A 24,230-nucleotide genomic window follows, 5' to 3' on the forward strand; every position below is an offset into this window, starting at 1 on the left:
CCAGTCAGGCACTGCTCAGGTTTATTGGGGTCTCTGATCAGGGGAAGCACAAGCTGGAGCAGAGTTTTCAGTGCCAGAGGTCCATCAACTCCATCAGCACAGGGTAACAAGCACAGTCCTGAGGAGGGGAGAGAGGCACAGGGGTAACAACCCACTGACCAGTACCAAGGCCACACCCTCTAAACCCCCAGAATCACCACAGCCAGGCTCTCTGTCTCCCCTCACACCATGGCCAGGCCCTTTTCACTCCAGGAGCACCATGACTGGGCTTTGCCACCCCCAAACACCACAGGTCACTCACCCACAGCACCAGGGCAGGCAGGGGCTGACGGGGCTCCTGTGACACTGGGGGGGGCTTTCCCTAGTCCAGCAGCTCACGGATGCACCAGCTGCAGAGAAGGAGGTAGATGCACTCCCGCAGAAGCCGCAGCAGCCAGGAGCCCAGGCGCAGCCCCAGGGAGGTGGCAGCAGGTGCTGGCAGTGCCAGTGCCTGTACCCGTGCCACTCTCTGGGAAGCACCCTGCAGACAGGCTGCCATGCTCCGGGAGAGCTGCATGGCCCATGAGGAATCAGGATCTGACACGGCGGGAGAGGCAGCAGTGGTGACACACCCTGGCAAGCACTGGAACCTGCTACATTCTCCACATTTCCAAAACTTCCCCAATAGTGGGTGCAGGGAGGGGGCACAACCTGGGGACCCTATTGTTCCACCCGCTCCTGCCCCATGGAGCCCTCAGGGCTCAACAAAGCCACGTGCCAGTGCAGTGCAGACTGCAGCAGGTTTATTTAGTGCTGACAGGCAGCAGCTTTATTCAATGTCACTCGCAGCAGCATTCCATGGAGCCTCCCAGAGCGTGGCCCTTCACTGGCGGGAGGTGCGCTCCTCTTCCTCATTTTCCAGCTCGTAGGCAGGCCTGTAACCCTCCCGGCCCTGAGCATCAGTGTAGCGTAGTGCTGGGTTCTTCTGGGTGTTGGTCATGCTCCCCAGGGATGTGTAGCTGCAGAGGGAAGAGGCAGCTGCAGCACTGCACCCAGGAGCACTGGCTGTGCATGTGAGAAGGGCAGCACTGGGCACTCACCCCTTGTCATAGAGGATACAGTAGGGGACAAAGAGTTTGCGCAGGAACTCCCAGATGTCTCGGTAGGTCCAGTCCTGCAGGCAGAATTGGGCAGGGATTGAGGCAGAGACAAAAGGCTGCTTCCTTGCCTCCCAGGGAAGCAAGTCAGACCTTCCTGGAGAGTACCTGGGACAGCCAGATGGTCATCAGAGCACCACTGTACCTCCCAGAACCTCCCCAAACACAGGGAAACCCCCAGCAGGCAAGAATGAGCCCTGCTGAACAGCACCCAGCAGCCTTGCTGCAGCAAGGGGCACCCACAGCTGCACAGTGGGGCAGCAGACACTCTGGCAGAGTGAGAATTGTCAGAGAAATTGTCCAGGATGGGGGTGGATCAGTGCTGGTTCCCAGCCCCATCAAGTCCCCTTGCCAGGCCCTGTGGCAGCAGTCCCAGCCCCACAGCAGACAGAGGCCACATACCAGCAAGGGGTTCACCCGCATGTAAGGCGGCCAGCCAGGGTCTGTGGCACACATGGGGGTCAGGGTGCGTGAGTAGGGGTCGGTCCTCCGTGTTCCCATCAGGACAGCCTCCAGCTGAGGCTGCTGCTCCTTCAGCTGGGCCAGCGCCTCCCGGATGGAGCCCTCCACAGTGCAGAGCTGCACCCCGTACCTGGCAGGGTGGGCAGCTGTCTGCAGGCTGCAAGCAACACTGCAACTCTGCACAGCAGCCCACCCCACTCTGCCTCCTACCTCTGGACTGCTGCCTGAATGAACTGCTCCATTTCAGGGAATGGGGACACAATGCGAATGTAGAGCACCTGCAGCCTCTCCTGCCTCGCTGGGAACCGCCTGCAGAGAGACCCAGTGCAGCTGGACTCTGATCAATGGCAACTGGAAGCAAGGCAGCGTCCAGTCCCCAACAGTCAGACTCCAGGAACCCAGTCATTGCCTCAGGGTGGAGCAAGCAAGAGCCCCAGAGCCCTGGCCAGGATCTGCAGCACCCCTCAGCCTTGCCCCAGCCTGGAGCCCCATGTGTGGGTACCTCTGCACAGCAGCATGGACGAGGTGCAGCAGGGCTGTGCAGTCCTTGCCCCCGTTGAAGCCCACGCAGAGCTGGACCAGGCTGTACTGGTCCAAAGCCTCCTCAATGATTTGCAGGGCTGCTGCCACCTTCTGCCCCAGGGCCGAGCCTGCCAGGACAGGACAGTTGGTGTCTGCCCAGCTCATGTTCCCTCAGCATGGCCCCAGGGCTTATGGCACTTCACCCTCTGGATACATCTCATAGCGGAGCCGTTGTTGGCACCACAGCCAAGAGCTTGTTCAAGCCACAGATCTGGGCCACAATGTGATAGGGATGATGAAGGCACTGGGGAACTGTGGCACTGCTGCTACTGCTGTACACTGTGCTCTCAGACCTTGCCACCACCAGCCCTGAGGTTACAGGTCCCATTCCCACCTGCGTGGAACGAAGCCCACTGCAGCTGCAACACCCCTCAAGCCTCCCAGCACAACACAACAGGCAAGCTCTGCTCCCAGGCTGGTGTTCCCATTGCCCCAGCCCTGACAGGCTGCACAGGAGAAGCGTGGAGGCACAGAGCTGTGCTGCAGCACCTCTTTCCAGTACCTGACTCAGCCAGGCCATAAACCTCCACAGCTGCTGTAGAAACACAGTCTGTCACTGACGGCACAGCAACACCCGCTGGCAGCTCCCTCATCAAGAAGCAATACGCTTCCTCCAGATCCTGCTGCGACTCCGAGTCCAGGGTCAGCTTCACCCGGTAGTAGTTGCTGGTCCAGTCCGGGTAGGAACCCAAACTGACCCGGCCCCGGAAGGCGGCATCGGCCGAGTCCAGCACGGGGGCAATGCGAATCTCATCGGACGCCACATAGACGGTGCGGGAGTGGAAGTGGGTCTGTTTGCTGCGAAAGAGGTGAGCAAGGCCATCCATGGCACGCTCCAGCAGTGCCGGGATGCCGGGGAAGATGTAGACATTGCGCACACTGACTAGCGGGTACTTGAACGAGCTGCCAGTGCGCCCGTCTGTGCCATAGTTGAGGCGGGAGGACTCGGGAACGCGAGCCAGCTTCATCTCGGGGCACTGCTCCTCCGTCTTGCCAAAGAACTTGTGCACCAGGGCCACCAGCTCGGGATGGAGGACGACCTTCTCCCCGAAGGCCTTGGCCACGGCCTCGAAGGTCACATCGTCGTGCGTGGGGCCGATGCCCCCGGAGGTCAGCACGAAGGTGAAGCGGGCAGCAAAGGCGGCCACCTCGCTGGCGATGGCCTCCACGTCATCGGGCACCACCGAGATCCGCGCCACGCTCACGCCGAGGCCACGCAGCCGCCGGCACATGAAGAAGGAGTTTGTATCCTGCGTGTAGCCCTGAGGGGAACGGAGGCGCCCATGACGGCGGGGTGCCCCGATCCCAGCCCGCCCCAACCCCGCAGCCCATGCCCACTCCCGCGCGCACCTTGAGAATCTCGTCGCCGATGACGATGATACCGGCGGTGCTGGCGGGTCCCCGGGCCACCGCCGCCGGGCCCGAAGTAGCCATGGGGCGACAGGCGGCAGCGCGCAGCGCCCCGCCCACTCGCCCCGCAGCCCGCAGCGCAGCCCGCAGCACCCCCCACATGGAGCCGCCCGGCCTGCCCCGCACGGCGCGGCCCCGCCCCGCGCGCTCACGGGCCCGCCCGCACGTCCGTCACACGGCCCCGCCAGCGCCCATTGGCCGGGGGGCGGGACCTGCGGGGACGGAACCATCGCGGGGGGGACGGGGACGGCGGCGCGGCACGTGCAGCCCGCTCCGGTGGGCACCGGGGGTCCGTCCGTCTCCCAGACTCTCCGGGAAGCCCTAGCAGGACAGACCGCGGTAACGGGACCCCCTTCGCCCTCCACCCCACCGCCTCCCGGCACTGCAGACACACAGTTCCCAAACACAACTTTATTGAAGATTTGGAGGCAACGCAACGGGAAGGGCCTCCGGAACCAAAGGCCGAGGCGCCAAAACGGCGCCCAGGCAGATCGAGGGTCAGGGGGTGAAGCCCCCGAAAAACGCGGCGGAGGAGGAAGGTGCTTGGTCATTGTGGAAGGACTGTGAACTCCGGCACACCAGGGGCCGTTCACTTTTCTGGCTTCTTGGGCAATGGCCGTCGGAAGAGTAGGATGTGGGGCTCTGCGGGGCAAAAGAGGGGGTCAGGCCGGGCCCGCTGGGCGCCACCCGCTCCCCCGCGGGGCTCACCTGGCTCGTGGATCATGTAGTGGACCCAGCCCTGGCTCTGCTGCACCCCCAGGTTCCGCCACTCCGACTCCGACAGCAGGTGGGTCTTGGGCACCAGCTTGGCGATGTCCTTGGGCAGCATCACGTGCCTGCGCCCCGCATCTCTCAGTAAACACCGGAGCACCCCCGACACCCCCTCATTCCCCAGGACGGAGATTCCCTACCGGGGAGCTGTTAACGGGACGAGCACTGTGTCCCGATACAAAACCCTTATCGGGACCTCCCGTGTTACCAGGATCATTCCCCTCTTACTTCACTAGGGAGCGATGACTCGCCTACCACTCCCCTCCCACTAGCGACCCGTTAATAGCCTCTCCACCCCGCCGTTGTATGTAATCGTGGCATTTCCCTCCCTCGCCCCGGTAAACTTTAACCGAGATCTCTGCATCTTTATCAAGCAGATGTTTCCGGGACCCCTTCCCGCTCCGTACCGGTACTCAAACTCCTCATCATCGTACTTGTCGGAGTAGTAGATCTGTTTGTGCGCCATGACAGACCCGCGCTGCCCTCCCTCGGCGGCCGTTGGCGCCCCCGCCCCCCGCGGCGCTTTCAAACACCGCCGCCCCGCGCGCCCATTGGCTGGCGCCGCGCCGGGGCGGGGCGGGGCGGTCGCTCATTGGCCGAAGCTCGCGCGAGGCGGAGAGGCCGCGGCGCCGCTTCCCGCGGGCCGGGCGCGGCCTGTGATTGGCCGGCGGGTCACGTGGAATGGGCGCAGCCGGGCCACGCCGGAGGGGCGCGGGCCGGAAGTGAGTGGCGGCGAGTGCGGTGGCGGGGGGAGGGGAGCCGGGAGAGGGGGCGCGCGAGCGCGGGAGCGGCGGAGAGCGGCGCGAGACCCGCGCGTGACCGATGGTGCCCGGTGAGCGCGCGCCGGCCGGGGCGGTGAGGGTGCGCGCGCGCGCGCGCGTGGCAGAAGGGGGGGGACCCGCGCACGGCCCGGGATCCAGGGCCAGGCCCCGCGGTGCCCCCGCAGTGTCGCCGGACTGAGGCCGCATCGCTCGCCGCCGCCGCCGCCGCCGCCGCCGCCGCCTTCTGCGGGACCAGTGCGGGTCCTGCCGCAGCCGCCCCCGAGACGCGGCCGCTCGCTGTGCTGCGCTGTGCTGTGAGGGCCGAGCCGCCCTTCGCAGCCGCCTGGTTTGCCGAGCTGTGGGGCAGGCCCGCACCCTGCCGTGTCTGGCCCGACGGGGGCTGGAGCAGCGAGCACCGTGCTGAGATCTTGGGGTGACCCACCCGCCGTGGCGGCCGCTTGCGTGTGACCCTCCCCGAGCTGCTGTGAGACACGGGAGGAGGTGCAGAGCTGTAGAGGCGCTCCAGGGTCTGGGGGGAACCCCGAGCCCCAAGACTGGCGTGACCTTCAGCAGGCACCGGCTGGGTTTAGAGAGTTCCTCGGCCTCTGTGGTGCTGGAGTCTGCCCTCCTGTCATCCTGCTTTCTGTGCTTCAGAGTAAGGCAGCAGTGAGTACCTGGAGCCTGCCCAGCTGTTGTGAACGGATAGCTGTTCTCCCTTGCACATCTGTCTGCTCTCCAGCAGTGTGTTGTGTCCATCTGTTCTTGCTTCTCCCCTTGATTCTCTTAGGTGGGGTCATCACACAGGTTATAGACCGTGGTTCTAAGGAAATGTGACCTGGGCCCTGCTTGCCACGTTGGCAAGAAGTCTGTGGGCAAAGGGCACTTCTTGTCAGTGCTTGTCAGGGCTGCCTTGGCATCAGCCTGCAGCAGGGGCTGAAGATGGCAACTCTTCTCAGCCAGGCAGGGCATGAGGATTGACCCACTGCCCTTTGGTGGGGGAATGCCTTGGCTGGGCCAGCTCTGGAGCTGTGCAAAGCAGTGTCCCATCCTCAGGGGGGGACACAAATGGGCTTTGGTAAGGCTGAGCACTCTGGCTCCGGGTGCAGATGCTCCTTCCCTGGCACCAGCCTTGGTGCCTGATGTCCAAAGGGCCTGGTCTCCACCTCTGCAGTGGTGTTAGTGCTGCAGGGGTCACTGCCAAGCATAGCCCTCCTTATCTCCTTGCCTTCCAAGCTAATGATGACAGCTGGCACAGGCTGCAGATAAAGGTACAATTGCTGCCAAGCAGTAAATTAGGTCTGCTGTCCTGCACTGCTCCACTGGCCTGGCCTCAGCTGGGCAGAAGAGAAGAGCAGCAGCTCCTGATCTGCTGCTGCTTTGCTTGCCTTGTTTTTTCCTCACAGAGCTTCCTGCCTCTGCCAGCTCACCCCTTCTGGACTCTTTCCGTGATTCCTGTCTTCACTGGTCTCCTGAGAGGAAGGAACACAGCCCTGGGGGCTCTGTGTATAATTTTGCATCAGGGTACCAGTTGAGGAGGTGGAAGAGGGGGCAGCTCTGCCCCCCTGAGTTGCCTTGCCTCTTCCTCCTTGCAGTACTGTTCCAGTACTGTTTTTTGAGCTGGGCAGGGATTGGTTCCGATGCTTCTCTTGGGTCACAGAGTGACTCTTGGCCCCCAATACCATTTGCCAGTTGCAAATCTGGGCATGGCTCAAGCACTGCCAGGCTCAGCCTCGTGTTCCTGTCCCAGTGCATCCCATCTCCATCTTATTTCCAGTGGGAGGAAGGTGGCTTCCTGGTTTCTCTCACCCTCTGTATGAGCAGCATGCTGCACAGCAACCACAGCCCCATCCTCCCTGGAGGAGCAGGGTCTGCCTTTGGCACCATGGCCCCACCTCAGCGGGCTGGGACAGGGCTGGCTAACTCCCTGTTTGTCCCCGAACCGCAGGTTGGAGTGCCAGACGAGAGGGGCTGTGTCTGCTCCCTGCCCTGCCCTGCCCTGCCCTGCCCTGCCCCGCCCTCCGCCGGCGATGGAGTACGTGGTAAGGACTTCGGTGGAGGGCTAAGTGGCTTCGGTGGTGGATCCTGCCTGCCTCCTCTGCCTTCTGGGAGGTCTCCAGCCTCTTCCCCAAATCTCCACTGGCATCTCCTAACCCCCCCTCCTCTCTTCAGAATGAAGGAGAGGTTGTGTGCAGAAGTGCATAAATGTTGTTGATGCTGCTGTGATGCGTGGGGGAAAAATCAGCTATTGGCTGGATTTGAATGTTCTCCTTTGCTTCACCCCTGCCTCAGAGGTTCAGCATTGGCTGCAGTTGGACAGAGGGGGGTCTCCTGGTCAGGTCAAGGTTTGTATGTCTGGCCATCTTCACCTTGCTGTGATCTCTTGCCAAACCACTGGCATGTTCCAGACCTCTGACTCAGCTCCCAGTTTTTTCCAGGGAGGATGATGGTAGCGGAGCCCTGAGTGTCCCCACTCTTCTTTTCTTCCTTGATCCAGGTAGTGTGTGAAGTCTCAGGTATCTGCAGTAATCTACATCCCTCTGTTTCTTTTGATCCGTTGTCTTTCTGTGATGCCAGGGCACATGGAGCAGCTGGGCCAGGACGTGTCCCCAGAGCTCCTTGGGGTCAGTAGTTCCAGGTGCCCTGCTCATTCTCTGCTGCACGGGCAGGAGCTCCTGGCATCCCCTTCCTGGCAAGAGGAAGGGCTGTAGCCTGTGGTATGGGGCAGGGCCAGTGTTCTGTGCCTTTGCACATCTCCTGGTTTGCCTTCTGCGCTCAGAGGCCACTGAGAGAGAGCTCTGATACCCTGGGGTGGATTCTGGACTGGGGGGTTACAATGGTAGCACCTCTGGTCTCTAAGGGCTGGGAGCTGTGATACATCTTGTCACAGGCTGTTGAGTGATGTGGGCAGACTGGCCTCGAAGGTTCTGAGAAAATCAGGAGTTACTCTGGCAGAGTAGCAGAGATGTGTCTGAGCAGGGGCTTCAGCTGGGAGGCTCATGAGCCCTTTGGTGCCTGGAGGTGATGGCTGCTCCAAGCCCTGGGGTGGTGGGAAGGGGCCAAGGAGACATTCCTGCCTCCTTGCAATTCCCTCCTGCTCTTATCCTGAGGAAGCATCAGGACTCACAGATCTGCCGTGCCAGGCAAGCCCAGGCCCACATCAACCAATGGCCAGTCCATCATGGACAAACCCCACTGCTCTGCAGCCACTTGATGCTGCCCAGCCAGGCTCCCCTAGCAGCAGCAGGGCTGCACTGGCCCCTCACAGGGCCAGCGACTTCCTGGCTCCGGGCTTCCTGCTTTTCTTCAGAGGAGTGGTGCTGCGGCCACAGGAAGGTCACAGCGCCGAGCAGCCGGGGGCCCCTGGAGGGGACAAGCACTTTGTGGAGCAGCCAGCACGGGTTCTTTGTGCCTGTGAGACCACCATGGCTGGGGTGGGGAGGCTGGGGTTCACTGAGTTAGTGTGCATGGCCAAGGAGATGCTTCAGTGATGGGCCTGCTGTCACTGACACAGCCCCTGGCATCGAGTAGGTGGCAATTTCTAGCCCTGTTCTGGCTTTCCTTTCCCTGTCCCCATGGCAGTGCGCCAGGCTTTGTGAAGTAGGGCAGGGTGCTGCCATACCAAGCAGTGCTGGGCAAGGTCTCCAAGCAGGGAGAGCTTTTTCCTTGGCCTGGATTTACCCAGTTTTGGTTTGGTGGCCAGGACACCTGGTGGTTGTAAGGGTCTGGTTTGTGCTGTGTCAGGAGGTTGGGTTCTGTCTGAACTCCTTGCTTCATCCCGTAGGTGGTGGAGGGCGGAGAGCTCTTGGCTTTCGGTGGGGCCGAGGCTGTGTAAGGCAGCACAGTCGCGCTGGCCCAAGCGGCAGCTGCATGCAAGCGCATCAGGGATGGGGAACCGGGGAGACCTTCCCCTGAGCCCCCCTGATCCACAGGTGGGAGCTTTGCCCAGCTCCCCGAGGTTGAAGGGGCCAACTTTTCCCCCCGGCACGTTCTCGCCGCCCGCTCCCGCTAGCTCCGCCTGTGACCTTGATTTTTCTGCTCCAGATAAGCGCTGCGTCCCCACCCCTCGCCGGGAGCCCCTCCTGCGCTGCGCCCCAGCCCCAGCGCAGCCCGCGCCGCGGGCAGAGCCTGCCCCGCCGCCTGTGAGTCAGCACAGCTCTTCCGATCAGCCGCAGCCCCTTCATCTCTTCTCCCGGGAGGAACAGCTGGGATGCGGGAAGCAGCAGCGATTAGCTGCAGCCTCTCCCACAGGCTCCCCACCGCGGCTAGGGAACCGTGCTGAGCCCTGCCTTGCCCAGCGCACAGCCTACCTGTATCCTACTCCTGGCCGTCCTCCTCTTTCTCCCACCAGCCCTCCAGGCAAGATCTGTGCTCTCAAAGGACTGCATGTCCCTGTATTCCAGGAAGCTGCGAGCACTGGTGTCATCTCAGCATCGCTGCTCCCCCCAGCAGAGCCCGGCAAGCCAACAGCAGCTGCTCATCACCGGCACGTGGGCTGTGCGGCGCTGGCTGCCACAGAAGGACCTTGCTCCCTCCTGGACAGTGCTCGGAGCAGGGCTGGGATGGGCTTGGATGTGCTTTGTGTCTGCCTCATCTCCGGGCTTTAAATATTCATGCTTTTGATTTTCTCTTAGTGGGCAGCAGCACAGGGGCTGGAGTGAGCTGTGGGGCGGAGGGTGGCCGTGCTGAATCCAGCAGCAGGGCAGAGGGAGCTGGATCTGGACCTGGATGAAGATAATGGGATTTGTTGCTGGCCTGGTGTTGGAGTGACAAGGGGCTTGAGGACCTGCAGGCTGGGGACAGAGCATTCTGAGCTCCCCTCCCTGTGCCAGCGGCTCCCCAGGGTGTCGCTGCAGCCCCATTTCCTCCCTGCTGTGGTGTGCTGCTCTCAGTCTGAACGGATCTGCACATCCTTCCTGACGCCGATCACGATTGATCGGCTGTGCCTGCACAGTGCAGGGCAGCCCCTGGACCCTCCGCCCAGCCTCCCACGCCCAGCTCTCCCTGCCAGCCATGCCGGGCTGCCGTGGACCTGGCTCAGAGCTCAGCCGGGGCTTCTGCTTGGGGGCAGCTTCCCGGCGCCTGCAGGCACTCGGAGTCTCTGTGGGGCCCCTGTGAGGCCCAGCTGGCTGCACCCACCCTATTGCCACTCTGAACAGGGCGGCTGTGGCCCTTCTCACCTGTCTCCAGCATGGATCTCCTGCAAAAGAGCAAATACAGCCACCTGCGGAACGAGTCTGTCTCCTCTCCGGAGGAGGCCGTGGCGGGAGTCCCGCCCTCTCCAGTGGAGTCCCTTGCAAGCATGCGGTCTCTGCCTGGTTCCCTGTCCTCCTCCTCCCTCAGCCACGCTGCACCTCTCGGGGAGCTCTCACCTGAGCTGGAGGAGAGCCCTACCACCCTCTGCTCCTTCTTCCCCAAAATGGCCAACCTGAAGCTCTCCAATCCCGCCAACTTGCTCAGCTTGCGGGGCTCTTCAGCCAGCAGCAGCCCGGGGGAAGCTGCTCCCCTTGGGATGCCAGCACTGGTGCCAGGGGGTGCTGCCAGCCCCGGCTCAGTGAGACCTGTCACTGTCTGTTCCCAGGATATGAACAAGCTGAGCTGTGGGAAGAAGACGCGGGTGGAAGGCGGCCAGCTGGGGGGTGATGAGTGGACGCGCCACGGCAGCTTCGTCAACAAGCCCACGCGTGGCTGGCTGCATCCCGATGACAAGGTCATGGGCTCCGGGGTCTCCTACCACGTCCGGGTGAGTGCTGGGGACTGGGGGACAGGGGGAAGGGTCACTGGGGGGATTTTGGACCCTTTGGGGGAGGGGTGGGGGGCAGAGCGGGGCAATGAGCAGTGAGATTCCCAGGGCTTGGATGCTTGAGGCCCCAGCCTCTGCCCTGGCTGCATGGGGGACAAACTCCACGGCTAGCCAAGCTCTCCTTGCTCTCTTGTACAGTACATGGGCTGTGTGGAAGTGCTCCAGTCCATGAGGGCTCTGGATTTCAACACCAGGACACAGGTGACCAGGTGAGCTCTGCCTCTCTGCAGGGGGGGCTCCTCTTAGGGAGGGGTGAGGAAGTTGAGCACTAGGAAAGCTCCTGGTAGCATGTGGGGCTTTCAGTGTGGGCCAGGGGCTGCTGCAGCCCATCAAATACTAATTCCAGTGCACTTTGCCCAGGCAAAGAGCCCCAGCTGGCACTGCCTGAGAGCTTCCACTTTGTCTCACTGTCTCTCCTGTGCTGACCCCTGTGTCCTCAGTCCTGTGGTTGGGGAGTCTTGGGGCAAGGCAGGCTCTGTGGGGACGAACATCTCTCTGTACTCCCTGCAGGGAGGCCATTGGGCTGGTGTGTGAGGCTGTGCCTGGTGCCAAGGGAGCCGTGAGGAGACGGAAGGTGAGGCCTGGCTGGGAAGCTGCTGGGGGAATGTGCATGGCTGGTTGGGGCACAGGGCCAAGGACCACATCCCAGCCTAGCTGGCAGTGCTGTGCTGGTCAGCCCAGGGCTCTGATCTCACAACCAAGGCTTGGCCAGAGCCAGTGGTCAGTTCAAGGTGCCCATCTCTGCTGTGCCCTGTCCTCCTGCTGCTGGCCTGTCTGGTCTGGGGAGCCTCTTCTCTACACTAACTTTATGCCTCTAGCCCTGCAGCCGCTCCCTGAACTCCATCCTGGGCAAGAGCAACCTGAAGTTTGCAGGCATGCCCATCACCCTGACCATCTCCACCAGCAGCCTCAACCTCATGGCCTCAGACTGCAAGCAGGTGAGAGTGGGGAGGGGTTGGCTTGGCTTTGGATAAGCAGGAATCCTCATGTACCTCACCCCAGGTTTTGCTGGAGCAGGGGATGCCCCCAGTCCCCACAGTTCCTGGGGATGAAGAGATAGGAGGAATATCCCATGTGCTTTGTGGGATCTGTCCTGGAGACATGAGACCCAATTCATCCTGCCTGGGGCCAGATCTCCTGGTTTTGACCCCACTCCTAGTGATGTCCTAGTTTTTTTCTTGGTGATCTGTGGCTCATAACCAGGGCTCTGGAGGATTTTGAACCCTCATGGCAGGTCAGCCCTGGGAGGGGCGGGATGTGCTACCTCTGGGTGGGTGACAAGAAATTCCTGGCTGTGTCCAACAAACTCTCCACCTTGCAGATCATTGCCAACCACCACATGCAGTCTATATCCTTCGCATCAGGGGGAGACCCGGTGAGTACTCAGGGTCCCCATTCCTGCCCCCTCCCAAGGTGTGGGGCCCAGTGCTCCCCAGCAGCCCTGGCTCACTGCTGCTGTCTCACCCACAGGACACAGCTGAATATGTTGCCTATGTTGCCAAAGACCCCGTCAATCAGAGAGGTGAGGCTGCTGCAAGGGTCCTCAGTGGTCCCCCACTTTGGAGGTGTTCAGAATCAGCTCAATGCAGGGGGGGAACCTGGATGACCCATGAGAAAGCTCTGGGGTGTGCAGGGCAGGCTCAGGGGTGAAGAACCTTAGTGCTGGAGTTCCACAATCACATCCCACCGTTTTTTTACCCAGCCTGCCATATCCTGGAGTGTCCTGAAGGCTTGGCTCAGGATGTGATCAGCACCATTGGGCAGGCCTTCGAGCTGCGCTTCAAGCAGTACCTGAAGAACCCTCCCAAGCTGGTGACCCCACACGACAGGTCAGAGCAGGACTTGTGTGACAGGGAGGAAGGTGGTTTTGGAGAGGGGATGCAACTGTGGCTGCTGTCACAGACTTATCTGTACTGTGCTCTCCCAGAATGGCAGGGTTTGATGGCTCTGCCTGGGATGAGGAAGAGGAGGAACCAGCCCCAGATCACCAGTACTACAACGACTTCCCTGGCAAGGAACCTCCCATTGGGGGGGTCGTGGACATGCGGCTGCAGGATGGGGCTGCTCAGACCCCAAATCACTTGGGTGCCACACTGGTGAGGCTCTGGGTGTGTCCTCTGAGGAGGCACCAACTTGTGAGGGAGATATAGGGACCCCAGCTGGGCTGTGGGTTCTGCTGAAGGTTATTCAAGTCTCCTGGGGTGTGGGGAGCAGGAAGGGGGATGAGCAGGAAAGGGTGTGGGGGCTCATCAGTGCCTCTCCCTGCAGCCTGTCGGTCAGTCATCCGGTGGGGAGTACGACCCCCAGAAGCAGCATGCTCCTGCCCAAGGTAATGTGATGGGTGTGCCAGGCTCCATCCTCTTTCATGGATCCTGATTGCACTGGTGGGGGACCAAGTTGGGCTGAAGCCCTGCTGACCACAGTGCTCCTGGTAGCAGGGAGAGAGAAATACCCAGCTGCAGCAGGCACATCTGGCCGCACCGACCTGTTTGATGACCCATCTTACGTCAACGTGCAGAACATGGACAAGACCCGCCAAGCTTCAGCTGCCAGCAGCCCAGCCACAGCCAATGGCAGCACACAGAGGGACCTTTTTGACATGAGTGAGTGGGATGGAAGCTGCAGCCAGGGTAGTGGATAGGTGGCTGTGTGCTTGCTCATGGTTCCCCTGCTCCTCTCTCCTTGCAGAGCCCTTTGAAGATGCCCTGCGTGTGCCCCCATCTGTGCCTGTGGGGCTGCCCCCTGCCCAGGTGGTGGCTTCCATGGAGGAGCAGCTGAGACGGGAGCCCTGGTACCACGGCAAAATGAGCCGCAAGGAGGCTGAGAAGCTGCTGAAGGTGAACGGAGACTTCCTGGTGCGGGAGAGCATCACCACCCCGGGCCAGTACGTGCTGACTGGCCTGCAGGGTGGGCAGCCCAAGCATTTGCTGCTTGTCGATCCCGAGGGAGTGGTGAGTCCATGTAGGGGCCTGGGGAGGGAGCTTGGGACGTTCTAGGGGTTATGAGAGCCACCAGAGCATTTTGCTGATCAGGGGACAGCTCTGGGCTGACTTTGGGGATGGAGAGGTGGGAGCATGGGTTTGAGACTGCAGCCCCAGGTCTGTGTCTTGCCCATGCCATGGGGGGTGGTGGCTCTGGCCTCACATGGGCACTGGCAGCTTCCTGAGCACTCCTTTTCCTGCCCGCCAGGTGCGGACGAAAGATCATCGCTTTGAGAGCGTCAGCCACCTCATCAGCTACCACATGGACAATCACCTGCCCATCATCTCTGCTGGCAGTGAGATGTGCCTGCAGCAGCCAGTGGAGAGGAGACTGTGAGCGCCCAGGGACCCCAGTGCACAGCACCCCCAGTGCGCAGCCCTCTGGCCGTGTTCCATGCCCCAGGGAGCCCTCTGACTCTTCTAGGTGCTCCAACCAGGACTGAGCATGGACTTGGCTGAGGACAGGGCCTCTCTCCTTTCACCACTTGGAGCTGGTGGCCATGGGGGGCTCAGGCTGTGAGTGCCTGCAGGGTGGGGAACTGTTCTTGCAAAGCCCCTGCCCCTCCAGCTCCAGCCTTTGGAGAGCAGCTCAGCTCCTACCAAAACCCAGCCCTGCTGTCGTGCCACAGCCATTCTTGTGCTCACCAGCAGGGGCTCAGACTGGCAGGGCTGAGTCCCCCTGAGCCAGAGGAAGCCTGTCCTTATCTCTGGCCCCTGGGCCAAGGAGGGGGCCCATGGGGGGCTCTGCTCCTCCAAGCACGCGGCCCTCGACCGTACCGGATCACTTTATGTGTTAACTCTGTGCCTTGACCCCGCAGGTCCCACACTCTTATGCAAGGGCAGGGGCTGGTTACAGAGCCTCCCCCATGCTCCCAGCACCCTGTACCCCATCCGTGACATGCTTGTGCTCCAGGACATGTGCCACCACGTCCCCTTCCTCCCTGCCCGACTCTGGCAGCCCCGGGGGGTTGGCGGGAGGCCCCCCCTGCATGCACAGTGTAACTCCCCCCAAGCCAAAGCGTACCCCGCCCCTCGCAGCCCCAGGGCCCTGGCCCCGCTATACCAAAGGAACTGGCGGTTGTATTAAAGTTGGTATTTCTCTAGGCCCTGGCTGGTGTGAGCTGGGTGGGGGGGTCATTGTGGGCGGGTGGTTCCGCCCTGTGCAACCCTACGGGCGCTGCAGTTCGTCCTTTTTCTTTCCCTTCCCCCCAGGGCCTCATACGTGGTTTGTCCCGTCTGGTCCTTTCACGCGCCCCCCCCCCCCCTTCCGTCGCGCTGCACTTGGTTTGGTCCGGCCGAGGGGTGGGGTGGGAGTCTGCGGTGATTGACACGTCGTGTGCGCTTCGCCCCGCCCCCCGCGCGGTGTGATTGGCCGCGCCCGGGTTCCGGTTCCGCTCGAGCCATGGCGGCGGCGCGCGCGCTGTGAGGGCTATGGCGGCCCCGCACGCAGAGAAGCTGGAGGGAGCGGTCCCGGCCCCGCCGCCCCCGCCGGGGCCCCCGCACCCCGCGGGCAGCGCTGGCGCCGGCGGGCCCGGCCGGAAGCAGGGGAAGGCAGGTGAGCGCGGCTGGGCCGGGAGCGGGGTGGGTGGGGGTCGCCCCGGCCCCGCTGACGCGGCCTCCCTTGTCCCCGCAGGGCTGCAGATGAAGAGCCCCGAAAAGAAGCGGCGCAAATCCAACACGCAGGTAGGGCCGGGCTCGGGGCGGCGCGGGGGCCGGGGCCGGGCTGCAGCACCCCTGACCGCCACCTTCTCCCCGCAGGGCCCGGCCTATTCGCACCTCTCGGAGTTCGCGCCGCCGCCCACTCCCATGGTGGATCACCTGGTTGCCTCCAATCCCTTCGAGGATGATTTCGGGGCCCCCAAGGTGGGGGCGGCCCCCGCCCCCTTCCTGGGCAGCCCCGTCCCCTTCGGCGGTTTCCGCGTGCAGGGGGGGATGTCGCCGCAGGTGCCCCCCGGTTACGGCGGGGGGCCGCAGCCCCTGCGGAGGCAGGCCCCCCCTTTCGCCCCCGGGCAGATGGGCCCGGCCTTTAGCATGCCCCCCCAGAATCCAAACTACGTGCAGCCGGGGGGCTTGACCTTCGCCGGGCAGCCCTTCAGCCAGCCCCTCGGACAGAACTTCAGCCCCCCGATGGGGCAGCTCATGCAGGGGCCTGTTGCGGGCTTCGGGCCCATGATGTCCCCCACTATGGGGCAGCCCCCGCGGGGGGACATGGGCCCCGGGCCGGCCCTCAACCCCCCCGGGGGACCGGCAGTGGCTCAGCGCTTCAGCCAACCCAGCAACCTCTTTGGACAATCGCCCATGCAGCGCCCCGGGCAGAACATGCCACCCCTGCCTCCCACAGCCAGTCCCTTCCCTGGGGCGGATCCCAGCTTCCCGGCTAGCAGCGAGGAGGGGGGCAAGAACCCTCCCCCCAGCACCTTCGCCCAGGAGCAGCACTCGGGCTCCCCCGCCACCGTCAACGGGGCACAGCCTGGCTTCGCCCCCAACAGTGCCGGCCGCAGTGCCAGCACCCCTGAGACCAATAGCCTCCCACTGCCCCCCCCCGGCAAGGCCACCAGCACCTCCGGGCACCAGCCACCCCCAGGGCTCGTGTACCCCTGCGGGGCCTGTCGCAACGAGGTCAACGACGACCAGGATGCCATCCTGTGCGAGGCCTCCTGCCAGAAGTGGTTCCACCGAGAGTGCACGGGGATGACCGAGAACGCCTACGGGCTGCTCACCACTGAGGCCTCTGCTGTCTGGGCCTGCGACTTCTGCCTCAAAACCAAGGAGATCCAGTCGGTCTACATCCGGGAGGGCATGGGACAGCTGGTGACCGCCAACGACGGCTGAGCCACCCTTCAGCTGCCGTGAACAGCTTTCCCCCATGATATAGGACCAAACCCCCATTTTTTGTAACTGTCACCCCCCTGCCGACCAGAGAGGCACTGCCATGCACTGGCTGTGGCTGCTCACCAGGCACTGCCTGCCAGCGGGACCTTTCAGGAGCTCTGGGACGGTGCTGGCTGTGCCGTTGTCAGCGCTGTGCTGTGTGCAGCGGCTCTTTGAGGGCTGAGGCTTCCTGGTGCTCCACAGTGCTGCCCTCAGCTCATTGCCCTTGCAGGGGGCACCTCCTGGGCTGTGCAGCGGTCCTGGTGCCCCCTGCTCCGGTGCTCGGGATGCTCCCGGTACCCACTCCCCACCCCAGGTCCGTCCGTTTTAGCCAATCGTTAACGGAAATTTTTTGTACCGTCGTTATAAAACTCTTAAACGCGCGTGTCGGTGTGTGTCCGAGGAAGGTGTCCGGGGGTGTCGGTGTGTGTGTGTGTGGTAGCGGGCGGGTGCGCAGTGGGGCGGGTGCTCGGTGCCGTGGGGCGGGTGCCCGGTGCCGTGGGGCCGGTGCCGTGGGGCGGGTGCCCGGTGCCGTGGGGCGGGTGCCCGGTGCCGTGGGGTCGGTGCCCGGTGCTGTGGGGTGGGTGCCCGGTGCCGTGGGGCGGGTGCCCGGGGCCGGTGCCCGGTGCCGCGGGGCGGGTGCTCGAGGCGGGTGCTCGGTGCCGCGGGGCGGGTGCCCGGTGCCGTGGGGGTCGGTGCCCGGTGCCGTGGGGCCGGTGCCCGGTGCCGCGGGGCGGGTGCCCGGGGGCCGGTGCCCGGTGCCGCGGGGCGGGTGCTCGGGGCCGGTGCCCGGTGCTGTGGGGCGGGTGCCCGGGGCCGGTGCCCGGTGCCGCGGGGCGGGTGCTCGGGGCTCGTTCCCGCCCCCCGCGGGCCGCGGTTGGCCGCTGCCGTCACGTGCGCGCCCCGGCCCGGGGGCGGCGCGGCCCCGCGGAAAGTTCCGGGCAGGACGCGGCGGGCGCAGGTACCGCCCGGGAACGGGCACGGGCACGGGGAGGCGGCTGCGCTGCCAGGCCGGAACCGACATCGCGGCGGGACTCAGGGGCGCGGGCGCGCCTCGGGCGAAGCCGTGGGAAGCGGAGAGGAGCGGGGGGGTCAGTGGCGGAGCCGTCACCCCCAGGGCGGCTCTGGGTCCCGGACGGGTCAGGGGGCGGGAGAGAGGGGCGGGGGCTGCTCGGGACCCACTTTCAGTGCTGCCGCTTTGCTTTGCCGCTTCTTGGGGCGGTGCGATCCCGACCGGGGCCCCTGGTTTCCCCACGCCAGGCTCTGCGTGTCCCGTCCACCTGCTGGGCGGCATCACCGGCTAAAAATACTCCGCGGTGGCAGCTGGTGTCAGTGGGGGTGGAGCCGCAGAGCCGGTGCACCGGGACAGTTCCCTAAAAGCTCCCAGCTACTGGAGGGACTGGCTGGTACCCGGACCGTGGTTCTCTCGGTCACATCCAGCTGGTACTGGGAGCTGGGTCCTGTCCCGCTGTCTGCGCGTCCGCCCGTCTATTTCCTTGCAGGTTGCACTGGACTGTCCCTATGGCGGAGAAATCGGATCCCAAAGATTCAGAGAGTAGCTGGGTGCTGGCGGGCAGTGAGGTGAGGGCTGGCAACCCCCCAAACCCTCAGTGCTTGAGATCTCCAGGGCAACATCTCAGAACTATGCGCCCCACGCCTCCCAGAGCTGGAGGCCCCCCGCACACAGCTCCAAGAGCCACCCTGAGCCTGCAGGCAGAGCGGGGCACATGGAAGTTGGGGCTAAAGGTGTCTCCCTATGTCCCCCCTTCCCCTAGGGTCTGCCCATTGACACGGTGGGTCCAGAGCAGGACTCAGCCTCCCACACATCTGACGATGAGGAACCAGAGGAGGAGGAGGATGAAGGCACCCAGGAGACAGTCACAGGCAGGCAGTCACCATGGGTATGGGGCAGACCTGGTGTCACCTTCCTGTGCCACTGTCTCATCTCCATGCTCTGCCTCTCCCCAGCTGTGACCACCAGTGGTGCCACTACCTCTCCCAGCCAGACCCTGTGCCCTGAGGGCAGCAGGCAGGGGGTGAGTCAGAATCGGGAGGCCTGGGCCTGAGCTGGAACTGGTGGGCTGCTCCCCACAGAGGGACACCCCATGTGCCGGTGCCTATGTCTGCAGGACCCAGAGGAGTGTGAGGACTCCATGGTGCAGGCAGCACCTGCCCTGCATGGCTCTGCAGAGCCCAGCAGGTTGGAAGGTGATGAGCAGGAGGAGCTGAATGCTGAGGTTGAGCCACAGCCCTGCCCTGACACCCCTCAAGCAGGTCAGAGCCTCATAGGGGACTGGCCTGGGGGAGTATGTACTGGCATTCTTTAGGTGTAGACCTGCCCTGGAGGTCCCTCTCATCTCCCCCTAGGGTCAACAGTGGAAGATGTGAGCTCTACCAGCAGTGACAATAACACAGAGGGGCTGCGGTGGCGACAGGGCCACAAGCCCCATCCTGGGCCCCCCAGTGTCACGCCTGCCCCACACCGGGGGACAGCAGACAGTGATGATGATGGGCTCAGTATGAGCAAGTACCTGCTGGGTGCCTTGGCAATGGTTGCTGTGGGGCTGCTGATCATCACTGGTAAGTGGGGTTCCCAGTAGCTAAGGCCCTGGGGACAGGGTAAGGTCCAGACATCCCCCTCATTGTCCCCTCCTCTCCCCAGGTGGTATCTACGACACGGCAGATGGTGAGTACAGATGACTAACCCACCCAGGCAGGGGGACATCTTGCAGCACCCTGGACGTTCAGCCCCGTGTCCTTCTCTGCAGGCCCTGTGGAGAGTGTGAGCAGCTGGGACTTGGGTGCTGGGGAGCAGGAGTCTCTGCTGTCCACAGACAGCAATGTAAGGAGGGGTCTCAAGCAGGGCTGAGTGAGGGAACAAGGTGTCCTCAATGCCTCCAGGGTTCCCAACCTTCCTGTCCTCCAGGACTCTGAGCAGAAGCCCCCTCTGCCAGATGCTGGGGACTCACAGAGTGTGCAATCCATGAGCCAGCTCCTGGACAAGCTGGCTAAAGAGAACCAGGAGATCCGGCTCATGCAGGCAGAGCTACAGGTTGGTGCCAAGCGCCGTGTCTCAGTGCTGTGTCCTGGAGCTGCTTTCCCGCCTCCAGCTCTTTCACAGCCCCCCACCCCTGCCCCAGGCCCACAAGGAAGATCTGCAGGCGCTGCTGCACAGGAGCGAGGGTGAGGCGGCGGCAGCCGGAGCGCAGCAGCGGAGCCTGGCCGCGGAGAACGCGCGGCTGCGCGCGGCGCTGGAGCGGGAGGTGGCGGCGCTGCGGGAGGCCCGGGCTGAGCTGCAGCGCCTGCAGGCTGCAGGGGAGCCCAGAGCAGAGCAGCTGCGGGCCACGGGCACGCCAGGGCACGGCAAGGCCGCGGCACGGCGGCACGGCGGCCTGGATTCACTGCGGCGGGAGCTGGCGGACACCCTGGGCCGTGCGCGGGGCAATGGGGATCTCAGGGGGCTTGTGGAGGAGCTGAGCACCCTGGAGCGGCAGCTGGCCCAGCTGGAGGCAGAGGGGTCGGGATCCTTCTCCACACCCTGGAAGAAGCCATTCAAGGCGGAGAAGGAGAGCAAGTGGCAAAAGCAGCATGGCGCCAGGGGGTCCCCCCATGAGCAGGAGAGGAGAGAACATGGCAAGCCCCACAAGAAGGATCCCCGGACCCCCCGTGAGCACAAGCCAGGCAAAGCCTGGGGGAAGCAGTCTCACAGCCACCCCCACCATGGTTCCCGTGAGGTGCCCGGGCTCAGGCGGTACCGGGCACCGCAGGGCTGTTCTGGGGTGACTGACTGTGCCCACAAGGAAGGCCAGGAAGTGCTTGGGGCTGCACTGGAGCCGGTGCAGAAGGTGCAGTTCCTGCAACTGCTGGAGAGCTTCATGGGGCAGCTGGGCTTGGGGAAACAATTTGGAAGGCTGGCACCACAGCTGGATGGGGCCTTTGGGGCTGACGGTGTCTTTGCCCACGACCGCCTGCGGTTTGTTGATTTTGTGGATGATGTGGAGGACCTGCTTGAGGAGGTGGCGTGGCAGGAGTGGGGCAGCAAGAAGGCGGTTGATGGCTTCGAGGAGTACATGCTGCGGCACTACAGTGGGTGAGCTGGGGTGGGTGGTGCTGGGGGGGCCTCAGGGGTTCCCCCATTCTGCACCCCATCACATCTCCCCTTCTCTTGCAGCTCCTCCGGGAACATGTGGAGCCAGAGAGCCCCAAGGCAGCATGGCACACGTGGGTAGAGCCAAGGGAGCACCGTAGTAGTGTGCCAGCACCCCCATGCTAGGGCTCCCCACATGCTGTTTGTGGAGGTCTGGGGGCTACCATTGTACCCTGTAGGGCCAAGTAGGGCCACATCCCTTATCAAATGCACTGTGTGATGCTGCACTGCCACTATGAATAAAGTCACCACTGGGCAGAGCTGTGTGGGTGTGGGGAAAATGGGGTGTGGAGAAGGGAGGGTGCTAAGGGAAGAGAGCTGGGGAAATGGGGGTTCAAAGGAGGAATAGGGCATGTAAAGGGAGAGCAGAAGGAACAAGTGCTGTGAGGAAAGAAGGTGCTGTGAGAGAGAAGGAAGGAGTGCAGGGAGGAGGAAGGGCTGCTAGGGGAGAGGGGGTGCAGAGAGGAATACAGTGTTTTGGAGGTGAAGGGGGTTGCTGGGGGAGAAGAAAGGCTATTGGGGATACTGGGGGAAAATGGCGATCTAGAGGAGGAATAGTGAAGAGGAAAGGGAAGTGCTGGAGGAAGTGAGAGGCGGCTGAAAAAGTGGGGTGCAGAGGGGAGCATAGAGATGTTGAGGAGGAAGGGTGCTTGGCAAGAAAAGAGGTACTGGGGAAATGTATGCTGGGAGAAAATGGGGTGTAGGAGAGGAATTAGGGTTGCTGGGGGAAGAGTGCTGAGGGAATGCAGATGCTGGGGAAAAGGGCGTGTTGGGAGGAGCAGGGTGCTGGGGAAAGGGAGTTTCAGAGGAGAATGGAGGGTGTGAGGATGACATGGGGGTGCTGGGGGAAGGGGAGGGCAGAGGGCTGCCGGGGGATACAGGATGCTGGGGGAACAGGATGTTGAGGGTACGGGATGCTGGGAGTACAGGATGGTGTGGGGGGCAGGATGATGGGGGTGCAGGATACTGAGGGGTACAGGATGCTTGGTGGTACAGGATGCTGGGGATACCGGATACTGGGGGGCAGGTTGTTGGGGGTACAGGATAGTGAGGGATACAGGATGCTGGGGATACCGGATAGTGAGGGGTACAGGATACTGGGGGGCAGGTTGTTGGGGGTACAGGATGCTGGAGATACAGGATGCTGGGGGGTACAGGATGCTCGGGGTACAGGATACTGGGGGGGCAGGATGCTGAGGGTGCAGGATACTGGGGGGCACACGATACTGTGAGTACAGGATGTTGGAGGTACAGGGTGCTGGGGTTACAGGATGCTGGGGTTACAGGATGCTGGGGGTACAGGGTGCTGGGGGTTACAGGGTGCTGAGGGGCAGGACCCGCCATATCCCGCCGTCACCCTCGCTGCGGTGCCGGCCCTGTCCGGGAGGGGGCGCCGTGAGACCGGCGGGGCGGGGTTAGCGGGGCGGGGCGTGGTTGGCGGGGCGGGGCGGGGTTAACGGGGCGGAATTGGCGGGGCGGGGTTAACGGGGCGTTGTTGGCGGGGCGGGGTTAATGGGGCGGGGTTGGCGGGGCGGGGCGGAGCCGGCTGGGCGGGGCGTTGTTGGCGGGGCGGGGTTAACGGGGCGGGGCGGGGTTGGCGGGGCGGGGCCAGGCGCGCACGGAGCGCCCATGGCGGCGCCGCGCGTGGTGTTGCTGCTGAGCGGGAAGAGGAAATCGGGGAAGGATTTCGTGGCCGAGCAGCTGCGGAACCGGTACCGGGCGGGGCGGGACTCGGCCCGGGGTGCGGGCGGGGAAGGCACGGGCTATGGGGGATAACACCGGAGCACAGGGAGGCCGGGACTTGGCCGAGCCGGTGCCAGTGCCCGTCCCGCTTACCCCTCTCCCACAGGCTGGGCCCCGATGTCTGCACCATTCTGCGCCTCTCCGGGCCACTCAAGGAGCAGTACGCCAAGGTACCGCGGCCGTGCCGAGCCTTGTCACAGCCGCCGAGCCGTGCCAGGACGCTGCCGAGCCGTGCCGTCCCACGCTCACACCACACCACCCCATGACGTACAGTGCCACCCCATCCTGCGCCGTGCCCGGCGCTGCCGTGTCCTTCCACGTGCTGTGCCGGCTCGCACTCACACCGTACCACACCGAGCCGTGCCGTGCCACGCTGAGTTGTGTGAAGCATGTGCTTTGCAGTTCTGTGCCTTGCCGTGCTCATGCCGTACTACAGCACAGTGCTGAGCCGTGCCCTGCCCTGCTGCACTGTGCTGTGCCATCTGATGCTTTGCCATGCTGTGCTGAGCTGTGCCATGCTGCACCACACCGAGCTATGCCAGGACATGCTGTGCCAAGCTGTGCCATGCCACGATCACGCTGTACCACATCGTGCCAGGCTTTTGCATGCTGTGCTATACTGAGCCACCCCGTTCCACCAGGCTGTGCTGAGGCATGGCATGTCACGACAGCTGTGGCTGTGCCACGCCGTGCTGGTTGGCCCAGGCCATGCCTACTGAACCCCCTTCCCCACAGGAGCATGGTCTGGACTTTGAGCGGCTCCTGGATGCCAGCACCTACAAGGAGCTGTTCCGTCAGGACATGATCCGCTGGGGCGAGGAGAAGCGCCAGAGCGACCCCGGCTTCTTCTGCCGGGCAGCAGTCCAGGGGGCACTGCAGCCAGTGTGGGTGAGTTTTGGGGAGCACACAGGGGCTCTGGGGACAGAGGACAGGTGCTGATGGAGCCCCTGTGCAGGTGGTGAGTGACACACGGCGCCTCTCGGATGTGCAGTGGTTCCGGGATGCCTTCGGGGACGTGGTGCAGACTGTGCGGGTGGTGGCTTCTGAGGAGACAAGGAAGAGGAGGAACTGGGTCTTTGTCACTGGTGAGCAAGTGAGGGGCAGCTTTACCTAGTGTGACACCAAAACTGGGGCTGCCCAATGGGCACAGGTCTGCTGCCTCCCCTACCCTTCCTTGGCAGTGGGAGCAAGAGGCTTTGGGTAAAGGCTCCCAGCTCTGGGGGGGTGAGGTCATGATGGGGGCACAGATAGACAAATCCTGACCCTCCCTGGGCTCTGTGCTGCCAGGGGTGGACGACGCTGAATCTGAGTGTGGCCTGGACCAGGGAGTGGCCTTTGACTGGGTGATCACCAATGATGGGGATGAGGTGGCCCTGGGCGAGCAGCTGGAGATGCTGGTGCAGTCACTCCACAGGAGCCTATAGCTCCCCTTTTCTCCACTGGGGCCTGGGGACTGCATCATCCCCTCTTCCCCCCAGCCCCTCAGCATCTCCCCCTCTACCTCCTGCTAACGCTTGCTGCTATGGAATAAAGCTCTGACACTGAGAACCACTGCCACGCTAGGCC

At 63.5% G+C, this 24,230-nt stretch overlaps 6 protein-coding genes across 18 annotated transcripts; 4 read left to right on the plus strand and 2 right to left on the minus strand.

The window, feature by feature from the left end:
• Positions 1-760: 760 nt before the first annotated feature.
• Positions 761-3,741, minus strand: FLAD1 (flavin adenine dinucleotide synthetase 1). The gene is made up of 7 exons (XM_079329407.1): positions 3,531-3,741; positions 2,683-3,442; positions 2,101-2,248; positions 1,809-1,907; positions 1,539-1,728; positions 1,080-1,153; positions 761-998 (listed from the first exon to the last, which is right to left on the minus strand). The coding sequence occupies exons 1-7, from the start codon at positions 3,690-3,692 to the stop codon at positions 863-865; spliced, it is 1,569 nt and encodes a 522-aa protein (XP_079185533.1). The 5' UTR covers positions 3,693-3,741; the 3' UTR covers positions 761-862.
• A 245-nt stretch (positions 3,742-3,986) lies between these two features.
• On the minus strand, positions 3,987-4,942 carry CKS1B (CDC28 protein kinase regulatory subunit 1B). 2 transcript variants are annotated; one of them, XM_079329465.1, is made up of 3 exons: positions 4,769-4,922; positions 4,299-4,426; positions 3,987-4,232 (listed from the first exon to the last, which is right to left on the minus strand). In XM_079329465.1, exons 1-3 carry the CDS (start codon positions 4,825-4,827, stop codon positions 4,180-4,182), a joined length of 240 nt encoding a protein of 79 aa, XP_079185591.1. In that variant the 5' UTR covers positions 4,828-4,922; the 3' UTR covers positions 3,987-4,179. The 2 variants fall into 2 exon arrangements, with proteins under 2 accessions (XP_079185591.1, XP_079185590.1); XM_079329464.1 differs by having other exon boundaries at positions 3,987-4,426; positions 4,769-4,942.
• A 30-nt stretch (positions 4,943-4,972) lies between these two features.
• On the plus strand, positions 4,973-15,006 carry SHC1 (SHC adaptor protein 1). Of its 11 annotated transcripts, none has more exons than XM_079329392.1 (14): positions 5,005-5,083; positions 7,068-7,161; positions 10,701-10,862; positions 11,061-11,131; positions 11,433-11,496; positions 11,741-11,860; positions 12,244-12,297; positions 12,393-12,444; positions 12,625-12,751; positions 12,850-13,018; positions 13,191-13,251; positions 13,358-13,525; positions 13,611-13,873; positions 14,112-15,006. In XM_079329392.1, exons 1-14 carry the CDS (start codon positions 5,043-5,045, stop codon positions 14,238-14,240), a joined length of 1,575 nt encoding a protein of 524 aa, XP_079185518.1. In that variant the 5' UTR covers positions 5,005-5,042; the 3' UTR covers positions 14,241-15,006. The 11 variants fall into 11 exon arrangements, with proteins under 11 accessions (XP_079185516.1, XP_079185517.1, XP_079185518.1 ...); XM_079329393.1 differs by having other exon boundaries at positions 5,014-5,083; positions 13,361-13,525; XM_079329394.1 differs by lacking the exon at positions 5,005-5,083 and adding an exon at positions 5,128-5,193.
• A 281-nt stretch (positions 15,007-15,287) lies between these two features.
• On the plus strand, positions 15,288-16,934 carry PYGO2 (pygopus family PHD finger 2). 2 transcript variants are annotated; one of them, XM_079329428.1, is made up of 3 exons: positions 15,291-15,458; positions 15,537-15,586; positions 15,662-16,934. In XM_079329428.1, the coding sequence occupies exons 1-3, from the start codon at positions 15,335-15,337 to the stop codon at positions 16,733-16,735; spliced, it is 1,248 nt and encodes a 415-aa protein (XP_079185554.1). In that variant the 5' UTR covers positions 15,291-15,334; the 3' UTR covers positions 16,736-16,934. The 2 variants fall into 2 exon arrangements, with proteins under 2 accessions (XP_079185553.1, XP_079185554.1); XM_079329427.1 differs by having other exon boundaries at positions 15,288-15,586.
• Positions 16,935-17,654: 720 nt separating this feature from the next.
• On the plus strand, positions 17,655-21,181 carry PBXIP1 (PBX homeobox interacting protein 1). Its single transcript, XM_079329397.1, has 11 exons — positions 17,655-17,735; positions 18,277-18,355; positions 18,550-18,658; positions 18,743-18,810; positions 18,904-19,048; positions 19,142-19,354; positions 19,437-19,460; positions 19,543-19,616; positions 19,701-19,826; positions 19,915-20,864; positions 20,946-21,181. The coding sequence occupies exons 2-11, from the start codon at positions 18,296-18,298 to the stop codon at positions 21,001-21,003; spliced, it is 1,827 nt and encodes a 608-aa protein (XP_079185523.1). The 5' UTR covers positions 17,655-17,735; positions 18,277-18,295; the 3' UTR covers positions 21,004-21,181.
• A 1,332-nt stretch (positions 21,182-22,513) lies between these two features.
• PMVK (phosphomevalonate kinase) lies at positions 22,514-24,216 on the plus strand. Its single transcript, XM_079329459.1, has 5 exons — positions 22,514-22,633; positions 22,771-22,834; positions 23,400-23,552; positions 23,620-23,749; positions 23,952-24,216. The coding sequence occupies exons 1-5, from the start codon at positions 22,551-22,553 to the stop codon at positions 24,086-24,088; spliced, it is 567 nt and encodes a 188-aa protein (XP_079185585.1). The 5' UTR covers positions 22,514-22,550; the 3' UTR covers positions 24,089-24,216.
• The last annotated feature ends 14 nt before the right edge of the window (positions 24,217-24,230 follow it).

Source organism: Erithacus rubecula (assembly GCF_903797595.1).
Source record: "Erithacus rubecula genome assembly, chromosome: 33".
Lineage (NCBI taxonomy): Eukaryota > Metazoa > Chordata > Aves > Passeriformes > Muscicapidae > Erithacus > Erithacus rubecula.

Coding starts and splice junctions, on each gene's coding strand:
- FLAD1 (XM_079329407.1), bottom strand. CDS start 3,692: ATGTGGGGGGTGCTGCGGGCTGCGCTGCGGGCTGCGGGGCGAGTGGGC. Junction 2,249..2,682: donor TTATGGCCTGGCTGAGTCAG/GTACTGGAAAGA, acceptor CTGTCCTGGCAG/GCTCGGCCCTGGGGCAGAAG. Junction 1,154..1,538: donor TGCGGGTGAACCCCTTGCTG/GTATGTGGCCTC, acceptor TTCTGCCTGCAG/GACTGGACCTACCGAGACAT.
- CKS1B (XM_079329464.1), bottom strand. CDS start 4,827: ATGGCGCACAAACAGATCTACTACTCCGACAAGTACGATGATGAGGAG. Junction 4,427..4,768: donor GATGAGGAGTTTGAGTACCG/GTACGGAGCGGG, acceptor TGCGGGGCGCAG/GCACGTGATGCTGCCCAAGG.
- SHC1 (XM_079329386.1), top strand. CDS start 10,311: ATGGATCTCCTGCAAAAGAGCAAATACAGCCACCTGCGGAACGAGTCT. Junction 12,445..12,624: donor AGACCCCGTCAATCAGAGAG/GTGAGGCTGCTG, acceptor TTTTTTACCCAG/CCTGCCATATCCTGGAGTGT. Junction 12,752..12,849: donor CTGGTGACCCCACACGACAG/GTCAGAGCAGGA, acceptor GTGCTCTCCCAG/AATGGCAGGGTTTGATGGCT.
- PYGO2 (XM_079329427.1), top strand. CDS start 15,335: ATGGCGGCCCCGCACGCAGAGAAGCTGGAGGGAGCGGTCCCGGCCCCG. Junction 15,587..15,661: donor GGCGCAAATCCAACACGCAG/GTAGGGCCGGGC, acceptor TTCTCCCCGCAG/GGCCCGGCCTATTCGCACCT.
- PBXIP1 (XM_079329397.1), top strand. CDS start 18,296: ATGGCGGAGAAATCGGATCCCAAAGATTCAGAGAGTAGCTGGGTGCTG. Junction 18,356..18,549: donor GGGTGCTGGCGGGCAGTGAG/GTGAGGGCTGGC, acceptor CCCTTCCCCTAG/GGTCTGCCCATTGACACGGT. Junction 18,811..18,903: donor CTGAGGGCAGCAGGCAGGGG/GTGAGTCAGAAT, acceptor CTATGTCTGCAG/GACCCAGAGGAGTGTGAGGA.
- PMVK (XM_079329459.1), top strand. CDS start 22,551: ATGGCGGCGCCGCGCGTGGTGTTGCTGCTGAGCGGGAAGAGGAAATCG. Junction 23,553..23,619: donor GGGCACTGCAGCCAGTGTGG/GTGAGTTTTGGG, acceptor GCCCCTGTGCAG/GTGGTGAGTGACACACGGCG. Junction 23,750..23,951: donor GAACTGGGTCTTTGTCACTG/GTGAGCAAGTGA, acceptor CTGTGCTGCCAG/GGGTGGACGACGCTGAATCT.